This window comes from Tympanuchus pallidicinctus, unplaced genomic scaffold (genome assembly GCF_026119805.1).
Source record: "Tympanuchus pallidicinctus isolate F22 unplaced genomic scaffold, pur_lepc_1.0 scaffold21, whole genome shotgun sequence".
In the NCBI taxonomy this organism is placed as follows: Eukaryota; Metazoa; Chordata; class Aves; order Galliformes; family Phasianidae; genus Tympanuchus; species Tympanuchus pallidicinctus.
This window is the reverse complement of record NW_026294733.1, coordinates 12,752,501-12,771,352: the sequence shown is the minus strand read 5'-3', so window position 1 is coordinate 12,771,352 and position 18,852 is coordinate 12,752,501. Positions and strand designations below refer to the sequence as shown.

Sequence of the window (18,852 nt, the reverse complement as noted above, 5' to 3'; positions counted from 1 at the left end):
GTCTTTCCATGCGAGCAGTGTTGAAGGTGATAACAGAAGCACCTGCTCTGGTTTCCTGTGTCAAAGAATGCCACCCTGTGGTAGCTATTCTTGACTAACCTACTTGAACCACTTCCCAGCAACGATACCAGGCTTTCTGCAGATGCCTAAAAGCCAATGCAAAGGAATTGCTTTGATTGGAAGCTTTGACTGAGCGCACGCTAAGTTTGTGGGTGATACTAACTTAGAAGGAGCTGTCAATTCCCTTGAGGGTAGAGAGGCCTTACAGAGAGACAGTGATAGATTAGAGCTCTGGGCAATCATCACACATATGAATTTCAAGAACAAATATTAGATTCTGCACCTGGGACAGTGTAACCCTGGATGTATGTACAGGTTGGGAGACGTGTGTGGAAAGCAGCCCTGCAGAAAGGGATCTGGGCATTTAGGTTAATGATAAGCTCAGTATGAGTCAGCAGTGTGTTCTGGTGGCCAAAAGGGCCAACCCTACCCTGGACATGCACGAAGCTCACTGTAGCTAACTGGGCCAAAGGTGTGATTGGCCTGCTCTGCCCAGCCGTGATGCAGTCTCGCTGTCTGTGAGTACTGTGTGCAGGTTTGGATGCCCATAAGTCTCTTAAAGAGCAGCCAAAGGAGGGCTACAAAGACAGGGAAGGCTCTAAGGGCAAGATGTTGGAGGAGCAGCTGAGGTCCCAGAGTGAAGGCAGTTGAGGTGAAGTTACAGAAGCATTTGGCCAATGCTTATAGATGCATGGTTTAACTCTCAAGTTGCCCTGTATGGACTCACTCAGGTGTTGAACTTGATGTTCCTCACAGAACCCTTCCAGCTCAGGCTATTCCGTGATTTAATGATTCTATCATTCAGTCACGTTAGGAAAAACCAGTGAGTTTCAAGATGGGCAAGATGAACCATATGAGAATGTTCAAAATTACTCAAGCACCACTCTATCAGTGAAAAATGAATGAGAGCAATTGCTGAAAATGCAAGTTTATGATCACTACCTGATGTTTCAATCTGCATTTTGTTTTAAAATGAGAACAGAAGCACCAGAGAGAGTGGGGCTGGAGCTGTGGGCATGTCACAGGAGCCCTATAGACTTTGCTGGTCCCTGTGTTACAGCACTATTACGGCTGTGAGGCTTAGCAGCAGGTTAAATCATTTCCTGAGCTATATTTGTAATTCCTCTCAAGAAGGAGAGAGGTGGAGATGAAGGGGGGAGAGGTAATGCTAATCTGGATAATTTTTTTCCCCCTGAAAAAGGGCTTTGCATCTCACCAAGGTAGAGAACATCTGATTGTAACTTCTGAAGCAGCGTTCATTGGTCAGCGCTGTTAGGTGTCAGCTTGGAGAAACCTCTGTCCCAGATAAGATTCCTGGTGTGACTCACACCAGCGTAGCCATTTTATCAGCGTGTTCCCCCAAAGCAGAAAGCAAACTACCAGGAACATACTACTCAAAACCACACACGCTATTCCTCCTATAAGGAAAAGATGCACATAAATATTCCATACAGAAAAAGAAGTGGAGGGCAGAATGACTTGCTGTTGAAGCAGCAGAATGCACTACGTGCTGTGCTAATGGCAGAGCCCCTGGGGAGCCCAGGCTGTGATGAGCTGGAGCCCTGCTCTGCAGGGAGCTGGGTGGGGGTCTGCTGCTCCCAAGCTGAGTCCCGATCCCTGCGAGCACAGGGACAGCGGGGAGCAGCCTGCGCACGAGCACACCTTGAGGAGGATGGGAATCCTGCCCTGGATATGAAGCGTAACATCCATTTCTGAAAGCATTTCAAATGGTGTTCAATGTAAATGCCAGATAGGTTTTCTAAGCAGGAACCTAGCGCTGACAGCATTGAACTAAACATCGCGTGCCTTAGCATGCTGTTCAAGGAAGCCTGGCAAATGAGAAATACGGGATAGATTGCATTATTTGTACTCTCATTTTTTTCAGTTTTCAGCTCCTAATAAAGAACAAACGCATGCTGTGCTTAAATGGGGACACGGTGTGGCCAGACTCTGCATCTGCAAGGACTGCCGCTACTTCTGCCTCGGTCTTCACGAGGCTTCCCCTCCCGCAGCTGCTGACCGGCCGCCGGCGCCGGGCACGTGCCCTCGGGCAGGCCGGGTGCCAGGGCCGGGCTGCGCCCCCTTCAAGGCCGCTCCGTGCGCCAGGCCTTGCCGGGCCGCGGGGCAGCGCAGGCCTTTCTCTGCCGTGCCAGCTGGCTCCCCTGCGCCAGGCCCGGCTCCAGGACCCTCTGCGGCTGCCGGGCCTCGGACGGCGGGGAGCCGCACTGGGGGCACCGGGCCTTGAGCCGCGCCCACGGCCCGCGTTCAGCCCGGCTGCACAGAGCAGCCTGCAGACGGGGCCTGGAGCCCGGGGCGCGGGGCTTTCCTGCGGCTGAAAAATGAACCGGACCACGTGCCGTGAGCTCGGCCTGCCAGAGCTGGGTTTGACTGCCCTGCAGGACGGAGTTGTGCCACTCGGCCATCACTTTCTACTCAAAAAATACCTATCCGCAAGATAAAAGATGGCACTCAAGGCCAGGCTGGATGTGGCTCTGGGCAGCCTGCTCTGCTGGTTGGCGACCTGCACGTAGCCGGGGGTTGCAACGAGGTGAGCATCGTGGTCCTTTTCCACCCAGGCTGTCCTTTGATTCTGTGATTCTCTGATGGGACTCAGAGCAGGGAGAATGGCAGCCACGCAGTGCTGCTGCTGCAGGGCTCTCAGCCCGCAGGCCCTGCTCTGCTTCTGCAGTAGGATCGTTAGCTTGGGACAGTGAGGTCAGCGTGGTGGGACAGCGTCAGTGGGACAGTGTGGTGATGTGCAGAGTGCTGGAAAACCTCTGGGAGTGCTCCTGTCACACCTCCCAGGGAAATGCATGTTTTGCGTCTTCCTCAGAACCTAATTTAAAACAAAAAGATGCATTAAAAATTTGGTTTGGGAGATCTTAAAGAACAGCACAAACTAAATGAGCGTCTGCCAAAATTAATTTTCAGCATTAAAAATCAGCACTGATGAGAGCCATTTTAGATCAAATAATTTATTTAGTAATTCCATGTAAACAGTTCAGCTTTACTAGCAAATACAATGCTTGCTGTTCTTTTAAATAGATCATTCAAAAAAATAAGACTCTATTATGAATGGCAGGTTGACTTCCATACTACTGTACAACGAGGAATTTGTTTTCTAACGAATTTAACGTCTCGATTTTTCTTGTTCTGCGTTTGCTTTACGTAAAGCCCAAAGGACACGCATTCGAACTGCTCCCTGCCGATGCCACTGCTGGCTGTGGTGTACTGGGGAAGTCACTGGGCAGGCAAATCCTCCCATCCTGGCACTGGCATAAGCTGATGTGAAAGTGGGGTGGCGGAACTTGTAATGACACTGTTCAAAAACATGCATCTTTTCATCAGAAAACAGAAAGTGAATGGTGGAGAGCTTTTCTTTGGGATGTATAAAAGCAACGAACTCCGTTGTTGGCATTTAGTTAGAAGCATAACAGTACACACACACATATCCACAGTGTCTGGAAAGCATACTAGGAACTGAAGAAAACAGTGGTTCCGAGGCTTGGTACACACCAGTGCACTAAAACCAAAAGAATGATACCTTCTTACATTGTCAAATGAAAAATAAATATCTTTATTTTCTGCCTAATTTATTTCAGTTTTCAAATAAATTTTAAATAAATCTGTACAAAGTATACTGTTACAGTATATATTTTTGTAAGTTAACTGAAATGCCTAAGTGTAACAACACTACAATAAAGCAGTATAGATTGGCACATCTCTAATAAAGATTAACTTTTACACTCAAAAAAAAAACAACTCCCATGAAAACCCCTTATGTTTTTTGATATCTTTATGCAAGTTATGTCGCAAACATATTACAGATGAGTTCTCCTCTGTCTCAAAGTCACTTGTAATAGTTTTTTAGAGAAAGTAAACATCTTTGTACTGTTAAAGGGACACTGTCAGGCTAAAAGAGAGATATATGTGGGGGAAAAAAAAAAGCAAATTTGTGAAGAGAAACTTCAGCCTAACAAAGGGTAAATTTTACGCACTTTCATCCACCTTGACAATGGTTATAAAGCAGTGCCAGAGACCGGATCTGCCCCCGCGAGGCCGCAGTGTGCAGCTGCACACCTGGGGAAGGGCCCCAGCCTGCGCCTGGAGCAGTGGGAGCCCCCGGCTGCAGCTCACCTGCAAGCACAGCTCCAGGAACGCTTTGAGCCAATTAGCAAGCCAGCAGAAAAAATGTTTCTTCCTTGTGATTGAGATGGAATTAACGTGGGTGCTGGGGAGGTGAGTTTTGCTTCTTTTTTTCTTCCCTTAAAACAAGAACCTAATGTTAATCTGAGAGTGTCCCTTTGCTCAAAATAAAGACTTTTGTACTTTAAAGTTCAGGTACTGAAGCGATCTTATTCACTGCCAACAGGGTGAAAAAGCCAGGTACATTTCAAAACTCAAGTTTTCAAACGACACGATCCAACTGCAGTTCATGAGCTTTTGAAATCTTGTTCTGTTTCATTAAAAACTCTGAACTGCTGATCGCGGGATAAATATTACAGATTGAGAGTGAAATTTTTCCTTATTTTCAATCTTTCCAATAATAGATTAAATCAGTGTTCACATGCTGAAAGTTAATCTTACATTAGAATGCAGTTCAGTATTGGCTGCAACATAAACTTATAAATAAATCAACTACAATAGATTAAACTCTGTTAAATATTTCTAAGTTAATAAAATATTGACAGTATTATAAAATTACAGTATTTACAATAAGAAAAAATCTAGACTAATATATACCTTTAACAGATCCATCCTCCAATTTGGGATTGCCACGGAATTATGAATATATGAACAATTTATTATAAAGTTGCATTGCAGTATAATTTTTCCATTAGAACTAGAGACGGTAATCTATCACTGCCTTTTAAAAAATAAGTGACTTCTCATGGTGGGTGTAGCTTTTGGGTACCAAACGGGTAACAGGAGTCCTCCGCAAGACGTCTGAAGGTAAGGTGGGACCAGCCTCAAATGCTCAGATTAAAGCTGTATTAGAGAACTGCCAGCAATCAGAACCACACAGGCTGCAAAAGGGGAGGAAAGGTAGTTTTCAGCTCAGAGTGTACAGCTGGAAGACTGCCGTCATTATGGACTCCAACTAAGGCTGCAGGAGCTTTGATCTGCTCTACAGTGCAAAACCTTGTCTTTTGTTTCATCGAGATGAAGTTGGTCTTAAAGGGACATGGTTAGGTTGCAGCTATACCAGAAATGCTCCTGCCAACCGTGCATGACAAGACCAAATCAAATCACTTGAGATGCTGTTCTGCTTGCTCTATGGAGGTTGCACTTTTTGGCTCAGGGTGGTTTTGATTATGATTTTTTCATTTTGTTTGTCCAAAAGAAAAAAAAAATTTGGCTGGGACCATGCAGTCAACTCATTTTCTATTCCTTGCCAGCTTTGCTGTTTCACAAGTATTAGCACAGTACTGCAGCATTTGGGTTGCAAACTCTTAGAAAAAAAAGGGAGTCTTCAATTCTCCCAAGCTGATTCGTCTTAGTATAGACCAAATTTTGCAAATTGCCTAAATCAATTGCAGTCATTAAGAAGCGCCAGCTGCTTTTGGAGTCCCAAACACCTAGCAATGTCCTTTTAAGGATCAGATCAGACCTTTCACCTGCCTTTTCCATCAGCATTGGAGAAAGTGTTTAAAACTATTTTAGGATGGGCAATGCTCAAATTCTCTCCCTCCTCCCCACTTCACGCTTCTTTTCCAAAACGGAAGCCTTGCTTTCTAGCAGAATATAGAGAAAAATGAAAAGAAAAAAAATAAAATCAGAAAAAGACATATCCATACTCAGTTCCCACCCTCCGCTCCCCCCATCCTGTTCCCTGTAAAACTGAAATGCCATTTTGTAGCATGTACTTTTGGAGGAATTACTTTCCAAGCCCAAACCTGAAGATGCTTTGTGAGACACCTGCCCACAGGCTCTGGGAAGGTGAACCACGCCAAGCATCTGCAGGAATTTCTACCAGCCTGGTAGCAGGCAGATGGGAACACTGCTGTCCTTAAAAGCAGACTTTAAAGTGTTAAATAATAATTTGTAAACTTCAATCTACGTTACCAAGAGAAGGCTCTAGGTCCTGCGGGCTCCATTTCCAGAGTTGCAGAGTAGGAAAACTAGAAAGAAAGCTCGGTACCTTTCAATCACCTGCCAGTTTGTACTGGGGGGAGTGGGGAACGAGAGAGACGAAATGACAACTGACCTTATAAACAAAGGTATGTATAGGGCTTCTGGTTTCAGGAATAAACCGATATTTACTGGTAAAAGTCTGCCAAAAAACAAAAACAGAAACACAGGATTACTGGTAAATATTGGTTTATATGGAGAAGAAAAAAAAGTCATAGTGCTCCCGCTCTCCACGCGCCAGCGGGACGTGCTGCGGGACTGCGCTGCGGGCAGAGGCCGAGGGCTGGCGCCGGGCACCCTGCACTGCCGGCAACAGGGACAGGGACACCTCAAACCAGAAGCCACATGTGCACCACAATGCCAGGTCTCTTTTCTTTGCTCCTCGCAAACTACTCACTGCTTTCCCGGCCCCCCTCCTCCACAAGACTGCCGTTCACCCCGCAGCCCTACAGCGTCTGTCTGGCCGACAGCACCTGGCAAGGACTTCACATCGTATGGTATCTCACCGCGAAGGCTGCTTTGCCTCAGCCTCTCGGCTGCGATGGGTCGGCCGCGCCGTGAGATGCCATAAAATATACAAGTCTGAGTGAATATTTGAAATGAAGCATTTTCTTGTAAGTGGCATAAACCCATTCATTTTATTTACATGCTTATTTATTTCCAAAAATAGAGAGTTGGTCCACATTGGACAAGAGAAATCAAGAAGCCATACAGTAGAAGAGTTAAAAGTCCAACATTTAACCAAAGTACAATGAAATTCCAGAATTCTGTGGCTGATTTGAACCACAGAAACATACACGAGCCACACAGACATTTGTACATATAGCATTATATTACCAATAATATTTGCAAACATGAGGTCAAGATGGCTAAGAACCCAGCAAAACCAAACCATGGGCAATGGCTGAAAAGAAGCAAGTGTGAGCAGCCGGCACTACTGCGGGAAAAACTCCGCTCTCCAGGGGCCTGGTGTCACCCTCACTGAGTTTTCTTGACCCGAAAAAGTTCCAATTTCCCTTTCCTGGGACCCAAAGGCAGGGAGCGTGCGGGGTGACCTGCAGTGCAGGCTGGTGCGTGGCACCTCAGCACCCCAGGCTGCCTGTGCCCCGCGCAGAGCCTGCCAGCGGCCGCCCCGCACCGCACCCAGAGCTGCGAGCTTTCTGCCCCCATGGGGCACAGCTGTGGGACGGGGCCGTCATCCCACCCCGCTGCGGCACAGCCTGTCTCACAGCCCTGCCCTGCTGGGGCCTCAGAGCACCCGGAGCAGAGAGCCGTGGGTGCCTGGGCAGCGCTGCCTTTACAGAAAGGTTTCCTTCCCTCACTGGGGCAGGTGTTGGCTTTGGGAATGCACACAGTCGGCCCTTCCTGGAAGACTACAAATAATCAAGCCTAAATGGATTTATGGGATGAGAAGGGATAGTATCTGACAGATAGTGGAGTAATTTTTACTCAAAGTTAAACATTTTACATGACAAAAAACGCTCAGATACTCGATCGACGGCAAAAGAAAAGAATGGAAAAGATGCATTATCTCAGTGTTACAGCCGAGTTTGTCCAAGTGTTTCCAAGGACTTCATCACTATAATACCTCGGTGTCAACAACGGATGGAAAAATAGATTTGAGCCTGTATCTTTCAGTTCATAACTTTCAACTGAAAGTAGAGTGGGCTTCCAGCCCACACATCTGGGCTCTCCCACCGAGAATCACCGCAGGTAAAGCAGGGAAGACCGACGTAGCACTGCTGGTACTTCTACAGACAAACCAACCCACCACTACCCTGGGCAGAACTGCATAAAAGGGTATAAGTTCATTTTCATTTTTTGACATTCAGAATATTAGGCCTAGTCCAATGTGAATGCTAGTAGAGAGCTAGTTTACAGAACACCAATGATAACTGTATGTACCTAAGAGGATTTTAAAGGCAACTGTACTCAGTACATTTAGAAAAAAACACCTGTGCCAAGATGCCAGACCTCTGACAGAAGTTAAAGCAGAAGCAGCCGTGCAGTTTTCTAAGTGGAAGGACAGTCCTTAGTACAAGTCACTACTGTCATCTGAGCCAAGAACAGACAGCTTTTCTGCTGATTTGTCTTCTGAAGCATTTCTAACCTCAGATGTGAAACGTTTTTAAAAAAGGTGGGCCTGACCCCATGCAGTTGGGTACACACAGCACTCCCCAGTGAAACTCAGAGCCCAAATTCCTAAAGAGAGAGCACAAGAGATTTTGCATTTTCTTACATCAAATAACTACCATGCAAGCATACCACGACGTTTTTATACTGTGTACTTCAAAGTCAGCTGATACAATTTCACTAGAGTTGAGTAACATAATGAAATTGGTATTTCTCAGGGAGGGGGACAAAGGTTGTGTCAGTGACAACGGCCAGCTTACCAAGGGAAAACAGCAGAGGAACAACTTGGGAACGTAATGAATGGTATTACATGTGAGTTCAAACACAGCAGCCTCTAAGACATTAGCACCTAACTCTGTAATACACAGTTAATTTCTATGGCACCTTCAGTTCATTTGGTTTTTCTACCCAAAATCAGATGCTGAAGGGAAGACACTCTTCCTCTTGAATGAGCAAGTCCTCTAAAGCCTAGATATATTTCCAGAGCATCACTGACATTTTTTCTCTCAATCTATTGCCTGTCCTAGCAGAGGCCATTCCCTGCAGCTGCAGACTGCCCACACCCAGCTTGTGCTCCTCTGAGCCAGGGGAATGTTGGGACGTTCAGACATTTAAGAAGCCTTAAACTGAACTACAGCAGCAAAGCGTTGCTCCTGCTCACAGCAGCTCACCTCCTGGGTCCTTGGGGAGGTCTGCACACACATGCACACGTATGTGTGTGGGCAGCCTCAAATACAGAGCTAGATGAGACCTGGAAAGAACTGGATAGGCTTCTCTCCCCATACCTTCCCTTTCTGCCCACTACCAAACCAACAACTTTCAGGTTTTTTGCTTGGTTTGGTTAAACAAACAAACAAACAAACAAAAAAAGCTGAATACATCCGGACTCATTGGTTGCTGAGGCATACTATGGGATGTGGCAGCCTTAGCTCAGGGTCAGGATTTGAACTGGGGCTGCCACATCACAGGAGGAATCTAGATGTCGTGCTGCCAAGTATTCTGCGCTTGTGTCTCCTCTTTGGCCAACCAGACTTTGACCTAGATGTGCTCACCAGATAAGTCCAGAGAAAATCAACCCTTTTCCACCCTGCAACTCTGGTTCTGACAAATCACTGCCTCCCAAAGAAAACTCACTTGCTCAAAGTCTGCAGATCTACTCAAGAAATACCCCCGCCTCCGAGCCCAGGAAAGTTTCCATCTCCAGCTCAGACTAAGCTTCCTTCTACCCTGAGCTGATCAATATCAGCGGTAGCAAAAGAAGGCATCCATGATATTGATCCATATTTATCCAAATAAAAATCCCCCGATTCTCTGCACCCTGCCATTTGCCAGCAGGTTAAAAGGTTTGGGCAGATTACCTGGAAAACACGATCTTTCCTTGCAGAAGGTACGTTGCTTTCACCCTAGCACATACTGACATGTGATACTACTTTAGCTACTCCTCAAACAAGGAATTGCTGGTCTACAATTCCCAGTGCCCTGTTCAATAATGTCATTATTAATAATAACAATAACATTATTGTTATGATTGTTATTATTATTAATAATACACCATTAGGATGTATTCTAATCATGGAGGATACCAAGCTATTTTTTAGGAGACCCTATAATTACTACTAACTTTAGTGTTCTGTCCCCAGCTCTTTAAAAACTCCTGTGTGGGTGCGCATTGCTCCTCCACTTGGATTTGCTACCTGGCTGTGTTGTATTTGCCTCAAAGGTACAAGCTGCAGATACGTTCCTTATCCTTGCCGAAGGGAGAAAGGTGCCTCTTGAATGCACCCCGTGCTCCAAAAGTAATGCCTCCTGCTTTGTTATGTCAGCCCATGATGACAGAGGTGGATGATGGTGGGATGAGAGCAAAGGTTGCACCTTCCGCCAATATCCCGTTACATTTTGTTGCTCCGTGATAGATGGCAGTAGAAGGGTGGTATGACAGTGTGGCATCTGACATGGAAGTGAGTATGGAGCAAAGGTGTAGAATTAAATTCCTCCATGAGGAAAAAATGGCACCCGCTGACATTCATCAGCAATTGCTGACATCTTCTGGAGACTGAACAGTGGGTGTGAGCGCAGTAAGGCGGTGGATGGTGTGTTTCTGCGGTGGAGACAGTGACAGTGGTCACCTCGGCTGGTGCAGATTTTTACGAGCATGGCATGCAGGCTCTTGCGCATCACTGACAAAAATGCACACCTGAGAGTGTGTTCTGTAGCTGAGAATTTGCTCTGTCAGATAGTGTCACTGTGCTCCTTGCATCTGCTGCAACTTCTGTGGAAATTAGTAGGAAACATTATTTTTGGAGCATTCTACGTAACACAAATTAGTGCAGAAAATATGACTGTGTCTTTAATCCTACACGTTTAGATCCTCTGAAGAGCCTTCTCGCTTGTATGCTTAAAATATCGTTTGTTCCCGAGGGTCTCCGGCTCTCCAAAACATCCCTGCTGAACTGCTTAATTTCCACAAATTGAATTTGTGACCTGCAGCACAGCATGGCTCTTCCGGCACTCTTTGGGAGAGCTGGACCTCTGTCTTGTCAAAGAGTCTTGCTCCAGAAGTCCCTCCTTTTATAAATATTTCACTGTTCTGCCCTACACTTCGGCTCTGGAGCTCCTTTGTGACAGAGCTCTTCCTAACCTGGGTGTCTGGAACATTTCCAGGTGTCTGTGGAGCTACCTTGACCAGGCTCACAATTTTGCTTTTCTGATGTTCTCCCCTGCAATGTTTTATAACACAAGACTCATTTTTAGTAAAGTGTCTTCCACCCCTGAGGATGCTGAACCTGTAATTGTACTGTGGTCACTGCTATTTAATGACTCAGCTGTAATTATATCTTGAACCAGTTCTTACGTTTTAGTCCTAAATCAAGGCTAGCTCTACAACAGGCTGTTAAAATAAATGATTCTTTAAGTAAATCAAGATGTTTGTTCATCGAAATGTTAGCCAGCTCCTTCCAAAACCATCTGGCCAGATAGCACCGACGTAATTGAATTTACCTTTTCTAACAGTTTTATGGAGACGCACGAGCTTGGTTTTCCCTCACGTCCCATGAAATCCATAACCTTTTCCTCGTCTGGAATAGAAGGTGTCTCAATACCTCTGTTTCATTACAATGTGGAATTTATCTCTGACACAGGTTTGGTTGTGTGAGCACCACTATTCCAATTTCCTCTTGGGTTTTATGGCAACTTTTAAATCGAGTGCTCCTTCACACCTTTATGACCCGTGTATCCTGTATGGTTTGATGGCAGCCATTGCAGTATTTTCATCATCTTCTCCCCCACTATGCTTCAGTCAGGCTAGCTATGTCAAAGTCTTTTCAAACCACCGAGCAGTCTACTCCGACTGTTTTTATGTCATGTTTCCACACTGTCACACAGACTTTCTCGTTTTGACCACACGCCTATTTCTCATTAAAATCTCCAGACCAACATCTGGTTGCTCTTCCAGCACCCACAGCTCTGTTCTCAGCCTCCCCCTGCCCCACACTCACTGAAAATCACCCCATGCCCTCCAGCAAAAACGGCCATATGCTCCAGGTGCACCTCAGCTCAGCCTCAGATGCCTCAGCCTTCTCCCAGCGCTACTTCTATCGCTCCTCCCAAAACCTCGTCCACTTCCTGTGCCACCACTCCAGTTCCTCTTCAGCTGAAGAGGAGACCGGCCTCCACTGCAAAGCAATGACAGCTCACTATTGACCCTTTCTATCGTTTTCTCAGCATGCATTAAGACTTTTGGAAAGCTGCACCTTGATATCCTGCATATTCTTTTCTTCCCAGGCAACCAAATATAGTTTCTCAAGTATCTCAGCTTTCCATACCCGAAGATGACAGCCTCAGGACTGCCCTAAGCGCTCTGATATCTTCCAAGATCCATTTTTCCATCTATCAGATGGACCACATCATCATCAGGAGCGGAGCCCATCCTTCCCTCCATCAATCCTCTGCGTTTGTCCATCCCGAAGTCACTTCCCCGCCCTCTGACAGCCCCTTTCAGCACACAGAGAACCACACAGCCAAGGCTTACACGAAATTATAACCTGCCCCTCAGTCCTGGCCATTTCCGAGTCAAATTTCCTCAATCAGAAGTCAGTGCAGAGGTGAGGACAGACCACGAGCACCTGCAGATGATTTAATTTGCTATTTTCTCCACCAGCTCAGCAACTCCGCCCTCAAAACGCTTTCGGGAGCTCACAGTGTAACCACTCACAGAGTGCATCCTTTCCACACTTCTTTTTGCTGTAACTAGTCTAATTAAGCTAATATTCTTCCATTTCCATAATTAAACTAGGATTTTGGCTTTCTGATCACATAGAGTCCCTATTTTTAATTACTTTTAACCAATTAGAGACTTTCATTGGACACAGTAAGTTACACGTGGCCTCTCAGCAACCTGCACGACTCATTTAGTAGGATTTCTATTGACAGATGAAGCTTGAAAGCTGCTTTTTTTGTTGTTTTTTTTTTTGAACACAGCATTGTCAGAAGACGTATCCGCAGATTATTTGCATTCATGATAGTAGAGCTGACAATTACATTAATTTGCAGTGCTTAGTTCAGAATTACTTGTTCTAGAAGAATAATCCTAAATATCTAGACTGTTGTGTTGAAGAACATGGTTTAGTGAGTATTCTGTGACTTAGAGACCTGCTTGTCTGGTCAGGCTGCACTCCAGCAGCGCCTGGCAAGGGTGCCCATCCTTTATTGTTCAAATAAAATGATGTTTTTAAGAAAAAGAACCGTATTTATGTGGTTATAACCCTGCACCTGACAAGACTCTGGCTTCTCTTCTTCACTTCTGGTGCCGTTCACACAACATTTTTCTTCAGTTGACCTGCCCACACAGCTCCTGATAAGCCAATGCTATGTTGCCAGCTCTCCTCATCATCATTTGAGTGGGAGGTTTAAATACCAGATTTCACAAAATCCTTCATCTACGCTTCCTAGCCCCATGGTTTCCTGAAGCACTGACAGATCAGTAAGCCTTCACAGTTTGCCCAGAAATGTGAAAGCTGGGCCTGCTGCTGCTGATGGGGTGAGGCGCACAGCCCTGGGAATGGGTCTCGAGGTGGTACATGAGTCTCGAGGTGACACAGGCTGACGAGGTGACACGTGCTCCTAACATGGCCTGGCTGAGATCCTCTGCCTATACAAACACCTGAACAAAAGGCAAGCCTGGGAAAAGTGCATTCCAAACCTCAGAAGACTACAGCACTAAAGCCAACAGCTTCCATTGCACTCACCAACTGTGGTGCAACTACAGAGAAATGGAAGATACTCCCTTGTGAAACACTACAGACAGTCCCACCTGGAGGTGTGGGGCATGCCAAGCAGTGAGGCTACCCTTCAGATGGCAGCGATGCCCCGAGGTGTCCCGCCCAGACAGGTGCTGCCCAAGGCACACGGCAGCATGCCTTTCTACCCAAGCAAAGGTAGAAAGAAAAAACAACTTTGTCCCCAGCCTGTGACCAGAGTAATGCACTGGCTGAATGGTGCTGCAGATCTCACAAGCACCTGGTGATCTGAGCTTGATTCCATATCAAGACATTCACCAGCAACAGCAAGAAGGAAGGCAGGAAGGCAGGAAGGCAGGAAGGCAGGCAGGAAGGCAGGCAGGAAGGCAGGCAGGAAGGCAGGCAGGAAGGCAGGCAGGCAGGCAGGCAGGCAGGCAGGCAGGCAGGCAGGAAGGCAGGAAGGCAGGAAGGCAGGAAGGCAGGAAGGCAGGCAGGAAGGCAGGCAGGAAGGCAGGCAGGAAGGCAGGCAGGAAGGCAGGCAGGAAGGAAGGCAGGAAGGCAGGAAGGCAGGAAGGCAGGAAGGCAGGAAGGCAGGAAGGCAGGAAGGCAGGAAGGCAGGAAGGCAGGAAGGCAGGAAGGCAGGAAGGAAGGAAGGAAGGAAGGAAGGAAGGAAGGAAGGAAGGAAGGAAGGAAGGAAGGAAGGAAGGAAGGAAGGAAGGAAGGAAGGAAGGAAGGAAGGAAATGCCGCTGCTCATTTTCTCCACTGCCCACTCCCAGCACTACGATTACACAGGCACACATTTATGAGGGGGCAACCCGGCCCTGGCACTGCTGCACGGAGAGCTGCGGTGCCCCATCTCTCGAGGTGACCCAGGCCACGGATGGGCCCTGAGCTGCCTCATCTGGACAGCAGCCGGCCCACCACAGGGATGGGGCTGGGGGGCTGTAAGGGCCATTCCAACCCAACGTGATGTTCTGTGGTTCCACAGATGCACAGCAGCCTCCTCCAGCCTCCAACGAAAGCCTGCAGCTTTGTCCCAGCACTGGGTGGTGCATCAGCACTGCTGGTGACACACAGAATCTGCGCACACAAGAGACGTCCGTGCATGCCAGCCCCACACCCAGCTCATCACCTTGAGCCACGGCTGCACCCCGCATGACAGCATGAGACGCCTCAAGGCACACACCAGCAGAACAGTGTCACTCAATAGTCAGACCCACCAAGATGCTGTCAATAAAGACATGAGCTTTGATTCCTTGACAGTCACCAGTGGAGACTGAGAATGCAGTCTCTTTGCCGTATCCAACAGGAAACCCAAACTCATTTGAGTTAACATTGTCATGCAGTCACCTTTTACAAATAGGCTCTCCATAGAAGAGAACATGCTTACCAGTGCAGCATTTCAACATATAGAGGTCCAAACCTCTTAAACAAGCGCTCACTTGGGCGTGCCCATGGCAGGTCAGCTCCCAGCAGCCTCTCACTCCCAGCCTGCACCGCCAAGAAGGGCACATGGCCCTCTGCAGTAACCCCACACCTCTCACCTCTCCAGTCTGCAGCAGAAAGAATGAAGCTTTTCTTCACTTCCTGCATATTTTCAGGTAGTGTTTCAGACAAAAACCTCAGCCAGGAAGGCTCAGAACAAACCTTTAGTGCCAGTGTTGCAGTCAGCCCTCTTTTCACTTCAGTTTCCTACATGTCCTAAGCCTAAGACAAGGCTAAGACACGTATTTTGCAATGGTATGCTCTGCGCACAACAAAGATTTTCTGCACAAGCGTGCTCCTGAGCTGAGCGATGGAGCCAGGGGAGGCCCTTTGGGTCCCCTGCACTGCCCCATGCAGCACCCCAAGCCCGGCCTGGGCACAACGCAATCCCAGCTGTAGGGGTGGCCGTGGGGGACCGAGCTCAGGGCCGGTCTCCCCCAGCACACATGTGCCCACCGTGTCCATCTGAACAGGGCTGCTGGGACCGTGCAGCCGTTCGCTCTGCCTCGTTGTCATCAGCCAACGCTCAAAGCCAGTCAGTCCTCTATCTTTATTCTTCCTCGCTTATCTCCAGCCGGCGTTTACTCTGAAAACGCACCTCATTCCTTGTGCTAGGAATTCAGCTCTACCTCTTCTGCAGCATTTCGCTTCCCGAGTTCCCCATACATCTCCCGCTCCCACAAACGCGGCTGTGGGAAGCTCCGCCGCTCCATCCCCAGCTGCGGCCCCGAGCGGGGCTGTGCCCCCGCCGTCCCTTTGCACACGGCAGCCTCAGGGCCGGGGCGCTGGGGAAGAGGCTCCTGCAGCCTTCGGGCTCGGAGCCTGAGCCCCGTCCCACCGCACGCTCTCCCAGAGCCCTCCGAGACGTTCCGCACCCTCGGACGGCTGAGCCGAGCGTGCAGCCCCGGCACTGCGGCGGGCCGGGAGCAGCGGTACGCAGCGCCGGTTCCTCTCGCCCGGCCCCGCTCCCGTCTCCGCGCCTTCACTGGCGGCCGCAGGATCCTCCGCGTGGCGGGCAAAGCCCACACCTTTCCATCGCATTCCCCAGCACCGCCGTCCCCACTGCAATAAAATATCGAGCCTGCTGTTGGTAGAGTAACTCTCGGGACGACTAACAACTGACACTTGGCATCTACTTCTGCGCGACATCCACACCGCTCCGACTTGCAGCAGCTCCAAGCGACGCGTGGCCCTGCGGTGCTCGCAGCCCTGGCGCTGTGCGAGCACTGAGATGCGCCGCGCTGCCTCGCGAGCTCACCGCCCGGCCTGCGGGTACCGCTGTAACAGTTCCGGCACGAACCCAAATCCTCCGAAGAGTAACAAAGAGGGGAAGGTGGGCGGAAAGCAGCTCGCAAACGAGATCCAGCGCAACCAGTCGGCACAGACAGCGCGACAGAGGGGAGACGGCATAGCCCTGAGCCCCGCGCGTACCCGCAGGGCTGTCCCGCTCCGGCGCAGGGAATCCCGCAGCCGGAAGGGAGCAGCGCTTTTAGGAGCTGTCAGCCCAGCGCTCTCAGTCATTTCGACAAAGGAGAGCCAACGCAAAAGGAAAAACGAACGCCACGTGCTTCGGGTCCAAAGATCGGGCTCCGGTTCAAGCAGGATTTTCAGAAATGTCACCGTTTGGAGAGTTCATTGGATTAGCCTTAACTAGTTGAAAACTATATATACACCTTTCCTTGCCACGTTCACAGCCCACGCACAACAGTTTGCGGTGCCAGAGAGCTAACTCATGTGAAAGGAACCAGAGGAAAGGAACCGTCGGCTCGAAAAAATGCTCTGGGCTGAAATTATCTCTCATTGTTACAAGAGGCACAGGAGATTGTGCCAGCTTCGGGACTCGAGGTAAAAATGGAAGCAGCTTGTTTACCTTGTCACTTGTGTCAAAACATTCTGACAGGACTTCGCGTGCAGCCAGCTCCTCCGTTCTGCCACCCAAAGTTCTGATCCTTCCACCCATCCTTGCACGTCAGAGAACAAAACCGAGAGAACAAAACTTTCGGTGAGAGAAGGGATGTGCACGAAGTGCAAAGCCTGGCGCGGGGCTCCCTGTAAGAACCAAGCAATAGCAGAGCCGCGGCCCGCAGCTACATTTCTGCAGAGACAGAGGGAAGGCAGCAGAGGAGGATCGGAAGAGAAGAAGAGGAAAGTCTGGGTAAGCCTGACAGAAAAGCAAACAAAGGGGAAGAAGTAAAAAGGTACAAATCAGGATTTTAAAATTGCAATTAAAAATAAATCTTGACAGAGTCCTTTTAGCAGGGAAACTTGTCATCTTTTGGGGGCAGGTGAGACCTTTGATCAAACGGTCCAAGCCAGGAGGGAGCAAAAGGGTTTTGAAGGAGCAAAAAGAGCAGTCAGGTGGCAATTTGCTTCTGCCCTCTGACTTCCAGCTCACCTACGAGAAACGGAGGCTGTTTTCAGCACGTCAGAATAGCAAAGCTACGAGGTTGGCTGGTTCTGGTTGCACTTTGAATTTCCCACAAGCATTCCCCGCAGTTCTTGTACGTTCATATCAGGATTTCCACTTCCAGCTCCAAAGCCTGGGAACAGCCGAGGCCGCCCGATTGTGTCTGCACCCTTCAGAGCAACGGGAAGTCAGGATTTTAAGTAAAAAAAAGAAACAAACTGCGTCGGTGCCAAGGTGTGGGATCCAAACGCAGTGGATCCTCTGAAGTCTTTGATCCAAAGCATACAGCAATTCCACTTAAAAAGAAAAAAGGAAAAAAAAAAAGAAAAAAGAAAAAAGAAAAAAAAAAAAGGAAAAAATAAGGGGAAAAAAAGGTTTTATCCATTCAACTTGGAGAAGAGGGGAAAGAGACAGAGCCTGGAGAAGGCAAGGGCTGCGAAGATGTAAAGTGCAGCACTTCACCTCAACAGAGAGCGGAGTTTCGTTCTAAATGCCGGTAACCAAACTCCCCAAATACGATTTTAGCGTTTTGGGGCACTGAGTGAAATCGAGGTGGGAGAAGCGTGGAGTGAGGACGTACCCCAGGCTTGATGTTTTCACAAACCGTAAAGAAAAAGCGTGGCTGCTTTCAGCGGATCCGCGGATCAACCGGATCTCCGCCGAGCGGCGCGGAGCCGCACCGACGCACCGCGCTGCCCTGCGCCGCTCTTGCCCCCGCTGCTCCTCGGGGAGGCGGCTCTGCCCGGCCGCGCACACGGAATGAAAACAGTCGGTACGGCTGGTACAGATCCAGTGACTTTTTATTACAAAGGTACTTGATCGCTTGGCTTCAGAAATTTTAAGTCAATCCCTATTTTCTGGACGCCAATACAAAGCAAAATCTATTTTTACAAATTAAACGCCTAAAAAATTTGACAATAATATTAGAGTTTGATGGAACAAAATAAAACAACAAAAACCAGTTACAAAAACCTTAAATCCCCTTTTAAGAAGAGATCCCCTCCCGGCCCCGCAGTCCCGTTACGTGACATTAACACCGCTGCCAGAACACGGAGCTGCGTTCCGCCTGCGCGCAGCGCGCAAACCGCGCCTTATCGCTCGGTGTTCCGGTTAGAGCACCACCGCCATCCGACCCAACGGCACCGGCCGCCCCCCCCGATCCCTCGTTTACATTTAAGAGCTTGCATAGTTCGAAGGGACAAAGGTCACACTGCAGGTAATCATAAAAAAAAAAAAAAAAAAGAAAAAGAAAAAGAAAAAGAAAAAAAAAGGTGGTTACAGTGCGATTCCAAAGGCAACAAAGGAGCCACTCACCAGAAGCCGCCCTCGCGGGGCTCCGAGAGGCTCCCCGCAACCGGCCGGGCCCCGCACTGCCACCAACGGCATCCGCCGTCCGGGCC

At 48.4% G+C, this 18,852-nt stretch overlaps 2 protein-coding genes across 4 annotated transcripts in view; both read right to left on the bottom strand.

Moving 5' to 3' along the window:
- CYSTM1 (cysteine rich transmembrane module containing 1) overlaps positions 1 to 16,566 on the bottom strand; it is a 62,554-nt gene extending 45,988 nt beyond the window's left edge. Inside the window, exon 1 of the mRNA XM_052684455.1 lies at positions 16,477 to 16,566. Coding sequence (XP_052540415.1) covers positions 16,477 to 16,566 — 90 coding nt within the window. The remainder of the gene's footprint in view (positions 1 to 16,476) is intronic.
- Positions 3,020 to 18,852, bottom strand: part of PURA (purine rich element binding protein A) — a 19,828-nt gene continuing 3,995 nt past the window's right edge. Inside the window, exons 2-3 of one of the 3 annotated variants that reach the window (XM_052684520.1) lie at positions 6,269 to 6,334; positions 3,020 to 6,182 (exon numbers count right to left, since the gene is read on the bottom strand). The gene's annotated coding sequence lies outside the window, so the exon portion shown is untranslated. Of the gene's footprint in view, positions 6,335 to 18,852 lie in introns of all 3 variants that reach the window. The other 2 variants (XM_052684521.1, XM_052684519.1) reach the window with 2 other exon arrangements.